The sequence below is a fragment of the Cololabis saira genome, chromosome 22 (genome assembly GCF_033807715.1).
Source record: "Cololabis saira isolate AMF1-May2022 chromosome 22, fColSai1.1, whole genome shotgun sequence".
NCBI classification, from domain to species: domain Eukaryota; kingdom Metazoa; phylum Chordata; class Actinopteri; order Beloniformes; family Belonidae; genus Cololabis; species Cololabis saira.
This window is the reverse complement of record NC_084608.1, coordinates 7,872,775-7,893,016: the sequence shown is the minus strand read 5'-3', so window position 1 is coordinate 7,893,016 and position 20,242 is coordinate 7,872,775. Positions and strand designations below refer to the sequence as shown.

Sequence of the window (20,242 nt, the reverse complement as noted above, 5' to 3'; positions counted from 1 at the left end):
ACTATACGCAGGATTTTTAGAACTCCTGTTAATACCGTTTTACAACTGACTGGTGGATTTTTATTCTCTCGCGAGGGAACCGTGTTTGTTTTGATATCCATAGCATCTAATTTACAAAAATAACAAATGGGAGTGTTTTTCCAGTAACTGGAATACATAAGGTATTCATCTTTCTTAGTCAAATATCATAAGACGGAGAAAACGTTGGGCGTAAAGTGTCGGGTGATTCATTTTAGATACATACGGGGCAGATGATGCATAAATGTAACGTTTTTAAACAAAGGAAATACATTAAAACATTGTATGTTACAGAATCTAAAATATACTTGTAACGCTCAACTCCTGCGGGGCTTCCGTAGTTATGGACGATACCATTGTAATATCGTTGTGCTTGTTGTTTTAAAGTCTTTCTTTAATCTCAACTTCTGAAAGGGTCAACCACATTTATAAAACGTATAATTAACACAATATCTATTTTAGACGTTATGCCAGGGTGAGATGAGGATAAAGTGGTCTAAATGACCTACAGTGTTCCCTGACCCCCCTCCCGTGTAATCGCAGTGGTGTAGTCCAGGAGGCAGGGAGACCTGCGAGTCCAGTCAAGCCAGTGACAGCCGACTAACCGGAGTTTTATTAGAAGTAATAACTAAACAGAGGTGAGTACTACTCAGGCGCCCTCACCCGATCTAAGTAGGCCGTTTCGTTAAACAGCAGTGCCGTGTTTTGGTGAGCTGTCAGGGTGAATGTGGGGGAAACTTATCAGGTGTCAGCTCAGCTAGCGCTAGCTGCGCTGGGGTTAGCCTGCTAGCCGCTAGCGGGCTAACGCCTGATTTATGGTCCCGCGTCACCTCGACGTAGAGCCTACGGCGTACGGCGCGCGTCGTCGCGTACCCTACGCCGTAGGCTCTGCGTCGATTTAACGCGGACCCATAAATCAGCCTTAACCTGCTGTGCTGCTGGCCCGGTACTGCAGCTCCCCATCCCGGTCTGGGACAACTAACCGGCTCCTACCAGCCGTGTTTATCCCTAACACCTGCAGGGGTGTTCACCAGGGGATAACAGGTGTCTTCATACCAGACGAATGTGTTTAAATGTGACGCAGCCAGCTGGAGAAACCCAACTAAAGTGTATCCGATGTTGCAATGTTGTGTGTGACGTTAGAGCAACTGGTATGAATGAAGAAGCCCCGCCGGGCCTGCTGCCCCGGGGCTCTCACCTGTGGTCCTCACCTGTGGTCCTGCTGACACACCTGGAAGTGGAGACATGCAGGTGCTGCTCGGCTTCCTGGAGGCTTTGTCTGTCCAAGAGTGACAGCACTGAGTTTATGAACCTGAGCGCTTTGTTTATGTGAGGGACTGAGAAAATGTCTAGTTATCCCTAGTTTTATTATCACTAGTCTAGTTATCCCTAGTTTTATTATCCCTAGTCTAGTTATCCCTAGTTTTATTATCCCTAGTCTAGTTATCCCTAGTTTTATTATCCCTAGTCTAGTTGTCCCTAGTTTTATTATCCCTAGTCTAGTTATCCCTAGTTTTATTATCCCTAGTCTAGTTATCCCTAGTTTTATTATCCCTAGTTTTATTATCCCTAGTTTTATTATCCCTAGTTTAATTATCCCTAGTCTAGTTTTATTATCCCTAGTCTAGTTATCCCTAGTTTTATTATCCCTAGTTTTATTATCCCTAGTCTAGTTATCCCTAGTTTTATTATCCCTAGTCTAGTTATCCCTAGTTTTATTATCCCTAGTTTTATTATCCCTAGTCTAGTTATCCCTAGTTTTATTATCCCTAGTCTAGTTATCCCTAGTTTAATTATCCCTAGTTTAATTATCCCTAGTCTAATTACCCCTAGTCTAATTACCCCTAGTTTAATTATCCCTAGTTTAATTATCCCCAGTCTAGTGATCCCTAGTTTAATTATCCCCAGTCTAGTGATCCCTAGTTTAATTATGCCTGGTTTAATTATCCCCAGAGTAGTGATCCCTAGTCTAGTTATTATCCCGATTCTAGTTATCCCTAGTCTAGTTATCCCTAGTCCAATTTATTATAAAACTAGAGGCTTTTCCGCAGCTTTGTCTGTCAAAGAGTGACAGACAGTTTCTGAACTTGAGCGCTTTGTTTAGTCTAGTTATCCCTGGTTTGATTATCCCTAGTCTAGTTTAATTATCCCTAGTCTAGTTATTATCCCTAGTCTAGTGATCCCTAGTCTAGTATAGTTATCCCTAGTATAGTTATCCCCAGTCTAGTTATCCCTAGTTTAATTATCCCCAGTCTAGTTATACCTAGTCTAGTTATCCCTAGTCCAATTTATTATAAAACTAGTCTTATCCTCTCAATGTCGAATATTATAGCTATAATTTGATTGTTGCTGATTGGAAGCAAATCACCTAGACTTGAAAAAGTCGTACAAGTCTAGGTGGCAGCTAAGACAGTCACATCTGTACATTTAACCACGAGAGGTTAAATGTTTAGATAGGGGAGGAGAAACAAAAACTGCTTCAGTAGAAAAGCCCATGCATCTGAACATAAAAAAAATAAAACACATTTTCAAAAGGGGGAAACGTGTTGCCAGCTTAAGACAGTTCCAATCAAGTCTAGTTATCCCTAGTCCAATTTATTATAAAACTAGTGTTATCCTCTCAATGTCGAATATTGTAGCTATAATTTGATTGGTGTTATTTTTCACATCCTCATAACAGAGAATATTTTCTTATCATGATAACACATTGTTAGTGTTTTTATGTCGTTATTACCATGTATGTATGTAATTTTGTTTTGTTCTCACTTTTTCAAGCTGTCTTTTTCATTTTCATCATATGCTGCCTACATTTTCTGATTTAAATCATCTTAACTGCAGGGTGGATGGGGTGATTGCTGCGTTGTTGAAAAAGAAACTGAAGCAAGTTACATGTTCCTATTTTTAAACCTCACTCTTTCTAACTTTCATTTTGTGTTTCTTTGGTCCATCAGACTGAAAGAGAAAACTTACAATGTCCTTAAAGCCACGGGTGGTGGATTTTGACGAGACATGGAACAAGTTACTGACAACAATCAAGGCTGTTGTGATGCTCGACTATGTGGAGAGAGCCACTTGGAATGATAGATTCTCGTATCCTTTACTATCTTGTTCTATAATGAAATTTAAACTGTAAGATTTGTATGACATTTCAGGCAGGGTCAAGTATGACTGTGCTGTAAATTAAATTTTATTTACAGAATAAAAAAGAAGAGGTGCTTGTTCTGGCAGACGCCAGGCATCAAATCTTTTTTATGAACATAGATGTGTTGCATTTAGAATGACATACTACAGTTTTATTGATAATATACTGAATCAATAATGTTTATCATCTCTATTTATCCTGAACTTTGACACCAGGGACATTTATGCTTTGTGTGTTGCATACCCAGAGCCTCTGGGTGAAAGATTATACACAGAGACCAAGATGTTTCTTGAAAACCACGTCAGACAGTTGTACAAGGTAAACCATTTGCAGCTTAATGAAGTGAATTTTCTTTTTTTTTTCTAAATACCTGTGCTCTCTGTAATACATGCTGCACATGTGTGTATTTCAGAAAGTGCTGGAATCGGAGGAGAAGGTTTTAGTGATGTACCACAGATACTGGGATGAATACAGCAGAGGAGCTGATTACATGGACTGTCTGTACAGGTAATGTTTCAACTTGATAAGTCACAAGCTTTATTCGCCATTTCCACCATGTCAGTGGACTAAGGCAGTGAAAAAAATAGTTCCTATTACTTTTATTTTTTTTCCAAACATGTTATCAGTGTTTATTCTATGACCAGTACTTGTGCAAAAGTTTTTAGCACCACTAGTCTTGTTTAAATATCTATTAATTTATTAATGTTTTATTTTTATAATTATGAAAAATGGAAGATGTACTCAAATGAATTTAAACATATATGATAAAGCACATATTTACATGTTTATATATATATTTGTAATAATATTATTATGATCCTATTATATTCAGAATTAAGAGTCAGGAACCTGTATGTTGTGTTTATGTCTCCAAGAAATGTGAAAAGAAATAGTTGAAATCATTCAACTTTAATAAAAGAGGACTACTAGTGCCAAAGATTTTTGCACAAAAATAGATAGATGTTGATAAAACATTTTCCCTAAAATGTTGATTATTTTATTTTATCATCTTTAGTTTAACTGTTATGTTAAGTTATTAAAAACTACCAAATTGAGAGTATAGACAAATGTCTGTAGCCGTATGAATCTAAGATTGCTCAGTGAATTAGGGTCTTTTAAATGCAGCGTGCAGTTATGCTTTTCTTTCAACTAGCTGTCTTGATTTGTCACACGCCATGTTTCTTTTCCATAACACATCATGTGACATACAGTAAGGTGCACTTTTATTAGCTTTACCTAGGAGCTCCTTACTTTCTTAAAAGATACATATTGGGTTAATTGCACTAGCTCATCTGAGTTTTAAGGTTTAACCCTTGTTTAACCCCTCTGTGACATATAAAGTTTTAAGTAATTTTTTCTAACACAAGAAGATGCTGATCTGCCCCTTCATGAATTTTGTTCATATTTACACTAATTTAGTCCTATGCACAGTGATGCCTCTAAATTAAAGCCCATCAGGACATTATGTATTTGTTATTCAGGTGGATCACAATGTGGAAACACTCAGGCACGAACTCTTACATTTATTATAACGTTAGAAATAATACCTGGCTGGATTTGCCCTGTTTGGGGAAGTGCAGTGCAGTGATGTTTCCAGGTCTAGCACAAGAGAGGACTTGGTGGTAGAGCAGATGTTAAATTGATCCCTTGGATGCAGCATCTTTATGTTTGTACAAATTAAAAAATAAAATAAAAATAAAAAAGCTATGGGTTAAACTCAGTATATAGTGTTTTAATGTGTAAAACTGGAACTGACAGAATTTTGTGATGTCTGTGACATGCTTTGTTCAGAGCAGCGGCTTTTAAATGGGGAGGTCGGCCACTCCATTCTCCTCCTTTCTGTTCTCACGCCGGGTGTATGTCTTTTGAAATCAGCGTTACATATTTGTGCTTCCCACTTCCAAGGCACAGGAATTCCAGCGTAATGTGAAGCTGCATCTAGATAAATATAGAGAGGCTGTATATCTCTGCTCAGGGCTGGGTCTGTAATATTACAGTCCTTTATGAATCTGAATGGCTCCCTGCATAACTATGACTGCATAACACACTCAAGTCAGGCTTGAGGCTGGCGAAGTCTGACAGGGTTGTGCTATCAGACGTTGTTTTTCTCTGTTTCGTTCTCACTTCAGATGCACAAATATGCTCTTTAGCACAGAAAACGTTACTTTTTTCACAAGTCCTGTTCAATTAAAGGGGAGTTTTTCCTTGCCACTGTTTGGCTTAAGGCTTTTCTCTCACTAGGGGAGTTTTTACCTTGCATTGTTTATGTAGTAATTGCTCTGGGGTCATGTTTTGGGTCTCTGGAAAGCGTCTAGAGACAACTTATGTTGTAATAGACGCTATATAAATAAAATTGAATTGAATTATAATTAAGCGCAGCAAGGGTGTAGTTTTATTTAGGTTGGTTTCTGTCAAATACAGAAGTCATTGTGTAATATGTTATGTGTTTATTTATTGTTGATGTACCCTAATATTATTATCTGATTACTTTTTTTTTTTGTCCTCATATTTGAAACCTTGGAAATGAAGGACAGTATTGTTTCTTTTTTTACATGACAGATTGTTCATAAATGTAACCCTCTCCCTATGTTGTTCAGGTATCTCAACACACAATTCATCAAGAAGAACAAACTAACAGAAGCCGACCTTCAGTACGGTTACGGAGGCGTGGACATGAACGAGCCGCTCATGGAGATCGGCGAGGTACTCACTCATTTATGTACACGTTCAAAGACAGTTCATCCCCCAATGTCTATGTAGTTTACTTGGGTAAGATCACATACGAATAAGACGAGCACATAAACAAACTGATTTACTCATTAGTGGGATTCATTAGTCAAATCTAGGTTTCTCTTGACATTCCCCATTAGAATAGCATGTTCCAGTATCTGGCTACACTGCTAATATTCTGTCTTCATTTGTCGTTTCAGTTGGCTCTAGACATGTGGAGGAAGCTGATGATTGAACCCCTTCAGGCTGTGCTGATCCGGATGTTGCTAAATGAAATAAAAAAGTATGCATTTCTCACACACTAGGAGGCAATGTCAAACCATTTTCTGATGGCAGAAAACGTATAATGAACTTGTAAAACACTGTGCTGTGTTGTATGTAGACTTGTTAAACTGTCATTCCTCCCAATGTTTATTTTTGATCCCTCGTACTTTAATCACTATCTACAAGGGCTTTTTACTGACATTGGCTGGATGTCATGATAACCGATATCTGGTTGATTTTATCTGTACTTTTGAATCTGAATGGTAACAACTGAAGCCTGTTAACTTTATATTTTCTTTTAGGTATTACCACCACTTATAGATGGGCCATTGTTGCCTTGTGGTCACTGGGCCTATATCACATGCTTTGTTTCTATGATTACTTGTGTAGGCAGTGTCTTTCTGTGTCCATCTGAACACTGCCCCCAAAAAAATTATTATCAATCATCGTAATGTGAAAATGGACAGACTTATGAAAATAAGTATTGGGATCACTGGGAGTTTCTGGGGAGAAATGTAATTGTATGACAGCCAAACCTAAAAGCGGCTCCATCCTCTCTTGCAGTGATCGCTGTGGTGAGAACCCCAACCAGAAGGTCATCCATGGTGTCATCAACTCCTTTGTTCATGTTGAACAGTACAAGAAGAAGTTTCCACTAAAGGTGAGATGACGGATAACAGCACAGTTATGCTATTCCCTCAAATGTACCGTATGTTGTTTCACGTTTACAAGGACCCGTATTAAAGCAAACCATTTAAAGTCTGATATATGAATTAACACGAAAAAATCCCACATTTATTTTTATTTGAAGTGTTAATTGGAATCAAAAACACTTCAAATTTTGTATTAAAGCAGTTTCTAAATAATTATTTTCCTCATCATTATGAATATATTAGGTAAATGTACATCTATTTTTCCTCTTTTTTGATTAAGACGATGCTGCAAAAGTCTCAAAAATGAATGTATCAAATACAATACATCTGACATTGAAAGGTTAAGATCAAAATTCAAGCTGGAAAATACCCGTTGACCCACATTCTTCACAAATGTACATTTGTTGTTAATATAAACCTGTATATATCTATACTAAAAGCTGCTTCTCATGCTTTTATTTCCTTTGTTGCAGTTTTATCAGGAAACCTTTGAGGGGCCTTTTTTGATGAAAACAGGAGAGTATTACAAACAGGAAGCCTCCAACCTAATGCAGCAATCTAACTGCTCTCAGTATATGGAGAAGGTAGGACACATGAAAAGATAATCAGTGTTTGTGAATGCTGGGTGTGTTCAGGCCACCGTGCAAGGGCATCAGTATCTATAGTTAAGCTCCGTTTTATGTTCGTCATTGTGTTCCCGATAATCTGCATTGATTTTAAGAATTGTGGTTCGGTGACCGTCGATGCATCTCACTGCATCTTGTTTGAGCTGAGTGTGTTTGTCTGTACCAGCATCCACAACAGCAGTGTGAACGTGTGTGTCCTGTCACTCTGGCAGCATGACACTCCTTCTACCATGACATATCCTTCACGGTCACTCTCTTTATCCTTCCCATATTCATTTATCCTGCCAGTGATTAGTTTAATCTGATAAATGTATCCATCCAGCCTGTTGCATTAGAGCTTAATCAAGTATAAGGACCGTTTGCCTCCCTGTGTAATCTGTCACTGTTGTTGTACCAAGTTAACATGAAGGTTGAGATTGGACATGACTGGAGAAGAGCAGCAACAGGCTGCACAGCTGTCGTGTCTGGACAAACTCAGTCACAGCAACCTTTTCTAGCCCAGATCACAGCTGTGGAGAACCCCCCCCCCCCTCTTAATTTATGCTCAGTTGTTACATGTGCTAACATATTTGCATAACACTACGTAAAGGCTTTATTTAATCACCTTAACCTGTTACCATTCCTGTACAATTTGCCTAAAACGCCTATCAAAGGCATACCCAAAGTAAATTGAAAGCTGTTCTTGAACCGTTTGAAGTACATGGATGGTTTTGGTCTCTTTTGAAAGGTAACACTCTTAAATTTCCCCCCCAACTATAACTTCAGAATCACTATAACTTCTACTAGCATGGAATAATCTAAGTTTGAACACTGAAATAGAAGGTTTTTAATTCTGCCGGGAATTTGTTTTGTAACCAGATGTCTGCAGATGAGTGAATCTGTGACTTATTAGCTGGAAAACCCCATGGCACCACAGCATGAATCCTTATCTAGTGCAAGTTCAAATTTGATAACAATACCACAAAAAATGAGTATTTTACACATGTTTTTGTAAGATTGTGTCTAGACCTTTCCAAAAATGGCCATTTGGAGACGCCAAAAGGACACTCGTGTTGTGCCACAGAGGGGGTACTGGTTCAGTTATTGAAGAGTTATTGAAAGCAAGGAGTTTCTTAGCCAATTATGTTTGGTTTCGTCTCTTCATCCAGGTTTTAGGGCGGTTAAAAGACGAAGAAGTGCGATGTCGGAAGTACCTGAACCCCAGCTCCTATGCCAAAGTCATTTATGAATGCCAACAAAGGATGGTTGCGGATCACCTGCAGTTCCTGCACGGGGAATGCCAGAACATTATTCGGCAGGAAAAGAGAGAAGGTCAGCCGACATTACTGGCGCTTGTTCTCCAGTTACACCTCATGCAATACATTGTTGCACAGTCACCACAGGGCGTTGGGGAAAGTGACATAAACTGTCTTGTTGTCCTGTTATAACACAGACATGGCAAACATGTACACACTGTTGCGGGCCGTGTCCAACGGGCTGCCTCACATGATCCAGGAGCTGCAGGTCCATATCCACAACGAGGGCATCAGAGGCACTAGTAACCTCTCTCAGGAAAATGTTCGTATGACTGGGCACTTGAATTTGCATGTCACTGTCTGTGGATCATGGAATAGCTTTGAAAGGGTATGCATTTCGTATTACTTTCTATAAATATCTTTTGATAACCCGGCCCGGTCTCTCTCGCCTGACTCGTCTAGATGCCAACCCTGTTTGTGGAGTCGGTTCTGGAGGTTCACAGTAAATTTGTCCAGCTCATTAACACAGTTCTAAATGGAGATCAGCACTTCATGAGTGCACTCGATAAGGTAAGGCGCTCCGGCCTCAGCCTGCTGCTTCCTAATCATCAAACAGTCGCCATGGCTATTGAGTATAAAGAACAAACTGTGAATTCTACATGATCAAATTAGCATTTAGATATGTATTCACAATCATTCACAAATTTAAATTATCTTGACTGAATGTTTCCTTCATTTGCCCTTTTTTCCTCAGGCTTTGACGTCTGTGGTCAACTTCAGAGAGCCCAAGTCCACCTGCAAAGCCCCAGAACTCGTGAGTGTATACACAAACACGCAGACAGACATGTACATGGTGTCGCATGCAGATGTTTGACCAGGTCACCCCCCTCCCCCTTCTCGTGTGTCTGTCCAGCTGGCAAAATACTGTGACAATCTGCTGAAAAAATCTGCAAAGGGAATGACAGAAAATGAGGTGGAGGATAAGCTGACCAGCTTCATCACAGTGTTCAAGTACATAGACGATAAGGACATCTTTCAAAAGGTACGGGACTGTCTCGGGGTGCAGCAAAAACAGATGTTTCAGTTTTGACTGCAGACAAAAACTATTTCAATCTCAAAATAGTTCAAAAGATTTGTATGTCAGTATGTCTGTTTTTAGAATCAGAAGTCCCAAAATAATCAGTTTTCCCTTTTTTTCCTACAGTTTTATGCCAGAATGCTAGCAAAGCGATTAATATATGGTTTATCATTGTCAATGGACTCAGAAGAAGCCATGATCAACAAACTAAAGGTAAATCCACCTCTGGAAATGTACGAGGCATCTCATTTTAAATGTGGGGGATTCAAAGAGCCATCCAAGAGCATATGATTGTTTTACTGAAGGATATGAACACACACTCATTATGTTCTACATTGTTCTGTTTGGCTTCTCTACTACTCCACGACCCGAACACGCTGGTCCTCCTCTTCAACCCTGCAGCAAGCTTGTGGCTATGAGTTCACCAGCAAACTTCACAGAATGTACACAGACATGAGCGTGAGCGCCGACCTCAACAACAAGTTCAACAATTTCATTAAGACGCAGGAGACAGTGGTGGACTTGGGAATCAGCTTCCAAATCTATGTATTACAGGTGTGTGAGGAAGGCTAGAATCACTGAATGCAATATTTAAGAATCCATTTGAATTTTATGAAACCTATATTAGTGATTCACATGTGTAATGCTGCGGCCCGTGTTGTTGCTTCACAGGCTGGAGCCTGGCCTCTCACACACGTCCCCTCATCCACATTTGCCATCCCTCAAGAGCTCGAGAAGAGCGTGCAGATGGTGAGGAGCACTGCTGAACTTCAAGAGGCCGGTGCTCATGACGAGAGCGCGTAGTGAAGTAACGTCTGTTTTCACCCTCCTTTACAGTTTGAGTTGTTCTATAATCAGCACTTCAGCGGGAGGAAGTTGACTTGGCTGCACTATCTATCCACAGGTAACATACATACACAAGTGTCCAATATTTCATTCAACAGTACACTTTTTTACAGCACAAACCAGTTGTAGGAATTAAAGTAAAAATAACACTGTAGTAGCTTAACTTTCACAGATTATTTACTAGTTATGTAAAACCTTTTTTTTTTTTTTTTTTAATTGGTAAGTTCATATTTTGCTTAGGGCTGGGGATCGATTCAAATGTCAAGAAATGATTCGATTCCAATTCTTAAGATTCAGAATCGATTATAATGCTTTGGTTTTGATTCGATTCCGATATTGATTTGGGTTATTGTTATTAAAAATGTTTTTTGAGCTGTTGCATGAATTATATGACTGTAGTTATGCAACATATTAATACTTGGATTATATTGAGATTCAACAGCAAGTATTGCAGCTAATGATGCTGTAAGGACCAATCACCTCCCAGAATGCTGATAGAACTGCTTTCAAAAACTTGGTGTGTGGCAAAATTATCAAACAGATCCAGGGCAGCAAACAGAATGAATGTGTATGAAATTGGTTTTATTTTTTTTCCCATTTCTGAGAATTTAGTTTTTCAGCATTTTATGCAAATGTAACCCCAAGACAGAATATAAAGCAAAGAAATATAGACAGTTTATGCAATTATAACTGAAAACTTTAATGTTTTCATACCTTTAAACATATATAAAGGCAAAAATATGGCACCAGTTATTCTTGTGTTGAACAAAACATTCCTTTTTTTGGGCATAAACAAAAAAATACCAAAAGTTGTAATGTAATGATGAAAAAAAATCGATCTTTAGACATACGAATCGATTTTAAGGAATTCATATGAGAATTGATTTAGAATCGGAAAATCAATTTTTTTTTTTTCAACACAGGCCTAATTTTGCTTGGTTCTTTCTCCCAAACAGGCGAAGTTAAGATGAACTACCTGTCCAAGCCCTACGTTGCCATGGTGACTACCTACCAGATGGCGGTGCTGCTGGCCTTCAACAACAGCCAGACTGTGACTTACAAGGAGCTGCAGGATGGCACCCAGATGAACGAGAAGGAGCTACAGAAAACCATCAAGTCCCTGCTGGACGTCAAGATGGTCAACCACGATTCACAAAAGGTCCGACTTTTTCATTCCTTTAGGAAACGCTTCACGGTCCACTTACCCCTGCTGAATGGTTCCAAGACTGACACGCAGAATATAATGAAGATTGTATAACCCTCTTCTTTTGTGTCCACAGGACGAGATTGAAACAGAGTCTACGTTTTCTCTGAATATGAGTTTCACCAGTAAAAGGACAAAGTTCAAGATCACAACATCAATGCAGAAAGATACACCACAGGTCAGACAACGAGTTCTCTCCGCAAGTCTTTCTCAAACTTACAATAGTTTTTTGTAAGAAGATAAATGCATAAATAAATAAAAATAAGGGACATGCAACATAAGACAAAATTGCCACATTTCTGTGTGACTTGTAGGAGATGGAGCAGACGAGGAGTGCAGTAGATGAGGATCGAAAAATGTATTTACAAGCTGCTATAGTGAGAATCATGAAGGCCCGAAAGATACTCCGGCATAACGCCCTCATCCAGGAGGTAAGTGGAAGCTGTCTCTTAACAAGTTTGTTTTTGTCAACTCCCGTGAACTCGTATCTTTCTGAACTAGGAAACAGCTTGTTTATACACGCCACTTAAAAAGTAAACTACTGACATCAATGTAAAATGGATTGACTTGTAATAACATAGTAAAGGGAGAGGAATATGTTTGTAAACAGTCACTGGGAGCTCAGCAGGAACAGGTTTTGCCCTGGGCATGAAAAATGTTTGCTTTTAACACACTGAGCTCATGTGCCAGCAGTGAGGTCACGGTGGCGGAAAATACGGTAAACTGAGCGCGGGCGTGATTGAATTTCTGCCGTAGTGTGTATGTGGATGGTAGATTCCCTGCTGGTGAGGTAACATGGTTTTGTTAGATGGATATGTTTGGAATGACATTCTAAGCCGTTGGGATCATGTCCGAGCACATCTGTAGGGAAACTTTCATTTCTCTGTCAAACGGCGACTATGGTGTTCTCACACTGTTATTACAGATTCACAAACTGCATGTCCCCTTGTTATGCCTATTTTATAAGAACATCACTGTATGTACCTTTGTTTTTTAATCAAATATTTAAAATAAATATACAAAGGTGGTCTCAATTTAAGTTGTGCATCTGTGAAACTTTCTGAATTTCTGCTTAAATATGTCCTCTCACTTGGATGAAAATCTGGTTATATTGTAGAAGCACAAAGAGAACTTAATTGGACAAAAATAGTTGTAATAATCAAAGATTGCACAACTGTACGTGACAGAAGTATGTGAACTGTTAAAATTGGCAATAAATTGACAGTACAATTGGACAATTATCAGTCAGCGGTGATGACGGTAGCATGCCCTGATTAGAGATTTCTCCAAACTTTCTGTACATTCATCATTACTTGAAAACATAGATTTCCAAGGGACTTCAGGCAAAAAGACTTGTTCATACCCATCTGACAGAAAATGGTTACAAAACTATGTGTAGAGTTCAAACTCCAGTCAGATATATTCAGGAGTTGGTCTTCATGAGATCAGTGAACAACAATGGTGTGTTGCAGAAGCTGCAAGGAGAAATCCAGTCCTCTCTGAAAACATTCCCGTTTGCTCAATATTGTTCACATACTAAGTATCATGTTTGAAAGTAGGAGATGTCCTCATTGCAAAGCAAGCTTAGTCCTGTGTGAAATATGATGTTGGTAGTATCTAGATGCGGGCCTGTTATGACATTTTTTTTCTCTCTCACTTGATTTTTACTTTCTTCATCTCTCTGTTTGATCTTTGTAAAAAATTGCAGTTTGAAGTTATATTCTTGCAAAAATGTAGCAAGCTTTAAAAGGTTTGAAGCGTTCTTTTCATAGATTTCCTGAACTCTGTTAAAGGCGCTCGGTCTGCACGAGTAATGGATCCCATTGAATAATTTTGAAGAAGAGGAACTCATGAACACATGTCCCCATTTCATCGTAGATTTTTTTTCCTGCTTCCTTTCCTATATGCAAAATTAGATTGACCTTTCTTTATCATTCCTGTGTTCAGGTCATCAATCAGTCCAAAGCCAGGTTCAACCCCAGTATCAGCATGATCAAGAAGTGCATCGAGGTGCTCATCGACAAGCAGTACATTGAGCGAAGCCAGACCTCGGCGGACGAGTACAGCTATGTTGCATAAACAGAGGAGCCAAACCAGGGAGCGCCTCCATACAGACACTCACCCATGTGACTGACCGGCAGACGCAGGTTTAAAACTATAAAAGAAACCACAAAACAGACTCATTGATCCATCAAGGTTTTTTGGACTGTCTCTGTCTGCTGTGCTGCTGTGTGGTGACTAAAACAGGACTGGTGCCTCCATCGATGAAAAAGAGAAATGTCATCATGTCACATCAGACAGCCAGCTTCCACCATCACCCATAAGGCCCTCTTTCAAAGCCCCTTCACTTCCTGATTTTATGCTGTTTACAACATCACCAGTGCCACGCACCTGTGCGTCAAATGACAAAAAGAAAATGCCTATAGCTGTTGGAGAAGAAAGAGCTGATTAACTTACTTGTCAAGAATGATTAAAGGAACAAAGAAAACCAGGGACAGAATTAGTTGACATCAATGGTCGCATTGGTGGCTACACATTAAAAACATGCTTTTTTTTCTCACGTTTGCAGTTGTTGTGTGTTATTTTCTTTCTTTGTTAAATGTACTGAAGTTAGGAAAAAAAATATTGTTATAAAACTGGTATACTGACTATTGTATCTACTTTCAAATGTAAAGGAAAAAAATTAGGTGACAAAACATGATCTTGCTGCTTGTCAAATAAATAAATAAAAACACTGAAGGCTTTTATGTAAATATTTGTCATGTGTAACTTTGTGAGTTTATTTTTATTGAAGGGGGGGTTGTTCATGCATGTTTTCTACAGTACTGACGTGAAATTTGAACATTTTGAATATATTTTAATATAATATATTATAACAAATTCGTAATTCCAATTTGTATGCTGCATTAATAATACAGAATCCTAGAAGAAACAAATGAAGGAGCTGCACGAGCTTTCGTCCTGAAGTTATAGCAACAACTTATTTAAATATGTCCCTATAAACAACAAGCGTTATCATTTTGATCCGTAACGTGAACACATCTAGCATTAGCTACTATGAACACCGCCCAGATAAAATTACGTCACTTGCGCATGCGCGTTCAATACGAGCCGCTGCCTCGCACCTGCGATGTTAGCGGTAACCATGGTGATGACAGCTGTCCGTGGTGCTGATGCGGGTCAGAATGGAGGTGAGACCCCGGCCCACCTCCAGGTTTAGAGAGGCTTATTCAGCCTCAGGGAGGACACCTGTATAACACTACCGTACAGAACCGTTACTCACGAGACCGCCATCACAGCTATGAAACATGAACATCAATTTACAAGATTTGGATATTCAAATGAATGATTAAAACCATCATTTATTGTAATGGCAGCCGGTATGTGAAGTGAGTAATACAGTTCTGTCGGTGTACTGGGGCCAAGGACCTCGTGGCGCAACGGTAGCGCGTCTGACTCCAGATCAGAAGGTTGCGTGTTCAAATCACGTCGGGGTCAAATGTTTTTCGGTTTTTATTTTAGCTGTCACGGTAGAGCTACACCGTATATACGGTGCGACATGAAATACTGTACATACATATCACAAAGAATTACAGCTTAATACTGTGAAATGTGCTCATTCATTGTAGCATAAGCTCCTGCAACATGTGGACCTATATGTCAACTATGAAAAGTTGTAAAGTACAAAAAATATGCAAGATAGATATATCATATAACAATATATAAAAAACAAGAATATGAATGAAATACACTAAGAATATGAGTATTTGCAAATACATTGTTAATTAAGTGCTGAACTGTTTAGTACATGTTTTCTGTGCAATAAAAGGCAGGTAAATAAAATGAGTCAGTTAAACTTGCATTAATAAATTAAAAATATATCTAATTATACCTTCAACATGATATGATTATGCATCTTTTGGACCTGGGGTCAGACATCCCAGAATGTCTTGCAGTAAACTTTGAATTATTGTGTGGTATTTGTGGCAACAGCTACAAATCCTCACCCCGAACAACAGTTGTGCTCGCTCCAGGAAAGAGCCATCAGAACGGAGGCAGGTTTCCAGGACCACACTAATGAGTTATTTATAAACTCCTGCCCACTAAAACTCCCAGATCTGGTAGAACTTCAAACAGCTCAGCTGATGTATGACGCCAGAAACAAACAACTACCAGATAACAGATGGAAAAACTCTTGCCTGAGAGGGGAGTTGTGATTACAGGGGAAGCCTGAACTTCAGAACCAGGAGTGTTTGATCAACCATGAAGAGAACGTGCACTTCATTCAGAGATGTGAAGGTCTGGAATAAAGTCAGCCAAGAACTGAAGCAACGTCCAAGCAGGAGTTTGTTTAAAAAAAGACTCAGAACTGTGGAAAACACCCAAACCCCCTGAACTGAAAGAGTGGATAAACATTATGATAAAGACAGCTTCATATGCTCAACAGGTTGAACAATACAAACAAGACCAAGGCACCAGTCTGGGACTTGTTCTGGGCTCACATCACATTGATAAGCCTACAGTATGAACACCTCCCTCCGATTGTATTGTATCCAGTACTATAATCCACTGTATGGATATGCTCTCCTGCTATGTAACCATCAACATGCTCTCTTTACGAACAGTAACGTTCACACTGTATCTTTATTTTATTTTGGTTTTGCTATGACACTGATACTGATAATACATGTAATGTATATAATAAGAAATGCCTCACAATGTAAAGTTTTGTACTGTCAAACACCAGAGACTAAGAAATAAAAACTTGAATTACAAAAAAAAGAAAAGACTCAGACTGATGATTTTCAACAAGTACAGAGATGATCTGAGGTGAAGGTGAACGGCCGTCTCTAACGCTGTAAATACAATAGTACACAATGAGTATGACTGTATACTGTATGTTTGGGTGTGTGTGTGTTTCTGGATAAGTCATGTTGGATTGGGATGGAGTTGGATCTCCTTCGCTTTTCCTGGTCCCTGTGTGTTGTGGTCTGGTTCCATGGTTGTTTGGCTTTCAGCAGTGGTCCACATTAGGTGCCCCATGGTGATGGGGTGGGGGCCAGGGCGATGCTCAGGGTTTGGCTCTGGAGTCTCCCGTCGCTCTTCATCGCTGCTGGGATGTCTGCCCCGCCCGGTGTATGTCTGGGCTGGGGGCGGGTTGGGCGGGCACCCCCAGCCCCCCCACAGGGGGCGCAGGCCAGGGGTGCTTCCGTTGTGGGGTGGAGAGGTCTCGGTCCTGGGTGCTCTCAGGGTGCACTATCTATCAGAACGTCAATTTACAATGTCAAAATTTAGCATTAAAATAATATTACATTACTTTGTGCATTACTTTATATGTTTGTTGGTTTAAAAAAAAAATGTATAAAAAACATAAGACTCAGAAAACCGGATGGAGATAAAGTGGAATTGTGGACTACTGGAAAAGGGTTAGGATTAAATAAGTTTTACTTCTTTTACCCCTTTTAAGACATGTTAAACAGATTTGTGTGTTGTGTGTATTGTTATGCCTGTGCATGTGTGTATATATAGATAAGGACGCATATTGGGTATTGATTTATTTTATAGATTTATTTTTTGTGTGTACATTCAGTTAAAATAGATTCATTTATTTATATAAATGTATTTACAAGGGATTTTGTATGTTCAAAATGTGTGTGTATGCATGTGTGTGCATGTATATCTATTTGTACATGGATACATAGATTCAAAACTAGAGTTAACGTTGTGATACAATGGTTTTGACATGTCTGGAATGAACCAATAAATGAAATCAAACTGGAAAATTTGACGTCATATAAAAGCAGAATTCAGATGAGGATGAGCTTTGGCCCGATCCAGATCCAGCGGCATGACAATGATCATTTCAGTCTCTGTAGACGCAGGTTTAACAGTTGAATAGTCTGATTTCAAACACAACTGTCAATTATTTGCACTCTATTGATTTGCTCGGTCTTCAAATAAGCAAACAAATCACAGTCCACCATAAAACATACAATGTGCAAACAAACCCAGAGCAGAATTCTTGAGCTACTGAAGTTTTTTTTTCTTCTTCATAAAATCAAGGAATTGCAAGCTGCTTTATATATTTTAATCATGGGTGTATTGCATTCCCTTTACACATGTATCAGCGAGCCATCATGAAGGCTGCGTGCGCATGTGAGTGTCTGGTTTCTGGAGATGACGTCTGTAGGTTGTGACAGAGGGATGTTTCATGATGACCTCCTCCCCCTGGAGTCATGTTGGAGCACGCCTGCCCTGGAAGCAACACCTCCGTCAGTTACATGCACACAGACACGCATATTGTGTTTATGTGCCTGTTTTGTCGCGCAGCTCCTCAAGACAAGTCTGGAAATGTATGAATGAAGAGTGTCGGCCTTACCAGTTAGGTAATCTGGGGATTTTCAAAGGAAAAAAATAGGGAAAACCTGTATTAACAAGTTAAAATGTTCATACCTCAATATTTTCAAAAGTGATGTTAAATGAGGTACAGAAATAATAATAAACCTCAAAGATTTCCACTCAGAACTTCCATCATTTTGTGAGAATCTATTGTTTTTCCTCCACCACTGCATTTTCACCCAATTTTCTTTTTTCTTAATTTTTTTTTCCAGGTTTAATTAAAATCACGTCATTTTTTGGAGCAAATAAACATGTTTTGGACTACATGGTTCAATCATTTTGAATTAAAAACTCCCGTTCCCTCATTTGTACCGAGCAGAGTTTCAGTAACGTTTAATTTCTAATCATGCTCTAAATAAAACACAGTCCCCCCTCGTTTTATATTTGCCTCTGCAGCCCATCTTCTCTCATTAACATTGCAGTTTCAGCATGTAAATGAGCTTCTCTAAAAAGGATGACAATCAATTATTCAAAGACGCAGTATTCAGCTGAAAAGGTGGCGCCTTTTACATATCTGCATTTATTTCTATGCGTCATTTCCATTTCCACCTGTCAATTATGACTAAATAAAAAGTTAAGGACGTTTTTCCCACATTCATCAAGCTTCCCTCTGATTTCCTGTTTGAAACTTTGTCTGCAAAGTCACCACTGGGAGGCGGCAGCAATGCAAGAATGGCAGCCTGGCCGTCAACGCTGACCCGCTCATGTCGGAACAGCTCAGTCCAGCTTTTTATATCCTTTCTAAAACATTTAGGCTCCTCAGCATGAACCAAAGCTTTTACATTTACTTATATGCCTTATGGGTAAATACTGTGCACAAAAAACTACTGGTAGGTGAACCCAGCGGTCTGGCCCTGCAGGAAAGAGAATGTAACAGAGAGGTTTCCTGCATAAAAAGCCTTAATGAATAAAAAGAAGAAATATATTGGACATTGCATGGGTGGAGACGGGACAGTTGGGGAACAGCACTCATGTTAATGTTCACTCTTTGGGCCAATAGATCCTGAAGAACTGCAGGGGGCGAGGGAAGCTCAGCAGAAAGGTTGCTTTTATCTGTGAATTGGGTCACATATAATATCCATCCTTAGGCTGATTCCTCCTCCTTCCTCTGGGTCAATAATTCATACCCCACGTTTTCATCTCTTTAATATACAGCGTGCGCTGCAATCTGCGGCACTCAGACAGAAGTGAAGTTTGGCCAACTGTTTCATTCAAACTGAAACTGTGTTACATGTTTATAACCGACCTCAGTACTTGTGACGTAACAACCCCTGCTGCCTGTAAAGTCAGGTGACTGGACAGGTGATCGGTGTTTGCAAGGGAAGGCAAGTTTATTTGTATAGCACAATTCAATTCAAAGTGCTTTACATCAACATTAAAAGCGGCAAAACACAATTAAAACATAATTAACAAATAGAATGAAATAAAATGATAAGAAAAGAGGTAAAATAATAAAAAGCACAAGTTGTTAAAAAGTAAGGGCAGTAGAGTACAGCAGGTACACGTCACATTCTTACAATGGCAAGAATTACGTTTCTATACGGTCAAAACGTACAAAGACCGGGTCAAATACAGTATTACAAAAGTAATCTGAGCCGATTCGTGCGGTGAATTAAAACAATTTGACAATTCTACGTCACAATGCCTGCATTCAGGGCTTATCCATCACCTCACACGGTTTTCAAAATGTATTAAATTTAAGAGTATATAATAAATAAAATGAAATAAAATGATAAGAAAAGAGGTAAAATAATAAAAAGCACAAGTTGTTAAAAAGTAAGGACAGTAGTATGCAGGTAAGTATTTAATTTAGGAGTAAGTTTCAGTAAACAGTAATGTTTCTAGGCCTGATTTGCGTCCCCTGGCCCCCAAAGACCCTGCCTGGGGAGCATGTTTGAGTAATTTAACTGTAAAAAAGTCCTCCCAGTCCCACCCATGACACCTCACACACCCAGAGTCCTCACACACACCCAGAGTCCTCTGGGTGTCGTTTTGCGTCTTAGATCGGCTCTGATCGTCGCGGTTACGCGCGTCAACAGGTGATCTA

At 39.2% G+C, this 20,242-nt stretch overlaps 1 protein-coding gene and 1 non-coding gene across 2 annotated transcripts; both read left to right on the top strand.

The window, feature by feature from the left end:
- The first annotated feature begins 564 nt into the window (after positions 1-564).
- Positions 565-14,530, top strand: cul2 (cullin 2). The gene is made up of 21 exons (XM_061713613.1): positions 565-656; positions 2,970-3,108; positions 3,376-3,478; positions 3,573-3,667; positions 5,758-5,863; positions 6,091-6,173; positions 6,719-6,815; positions 7,281-7,391; positions 8,582-8,744; positions 8,866-8,990; positions 9,131-9,238; positions 9,423-9,482; positions 9,582-9,710; positions 9,873-9,959; positions 10,149-10,301; positions 10,419-10,496; positions 10,584-10,650; positions 11,549-11,751; positions 11,873-11,974; positions 12,111-12,227; positions 13,744-14,530. Exons 2-21 carry the CDS (start codon positions 2,990-2,992, stop codon positions 13,873-13,875), a joined length of 2,238 nt encoding a protein of 745 aa, XP_061569597.1. The 5' UTR covers positions 565-656; positions 2,970-2,989; the 3' UTR covers positions 13,876-14,530.
- Positions 14,531-15,222: 692 nt separating this feature from the next.
- trnaw-cca (transfer RNA tryptophan (anticodon CCA)) lies at positions 15,223-15,294 on the top strand. Its single transcript has one exon. It is a non-coding gene; the product is annotated as a tRNA-Trp (tRNA).
- Positions 15,295-20,242: the final 4,948 nt, after the last annotated feature.

What these genes read in the sequence shown, in the direction of transcription:
- cul2 (XM_061713613.1), top strand. Translation starts at nt 2,990, where the DNA reads ATGTCCTTAAAGCCACGGGTGGTGGATTTTGACGAGACATGGAACAAG. An exon ending in CCTGCAAAGCCCCAGAACTC is followed by an intron (nt 9,483 to 9,581) that starts GTGAGTGTATAC and finishes GTGTCTGTCCAG; the next exon opens with CTGGCAAAATACTGTGACAA. An exon ending in TCCAAATCTATGTATTACAG is followed by an intron (nt 10,302 to 10,418) that starts GTGTGTGAGGAA and finishes GTTGCTTCACAG; the next exon opens with GCTGGAGCCTGGCCTCTCAC.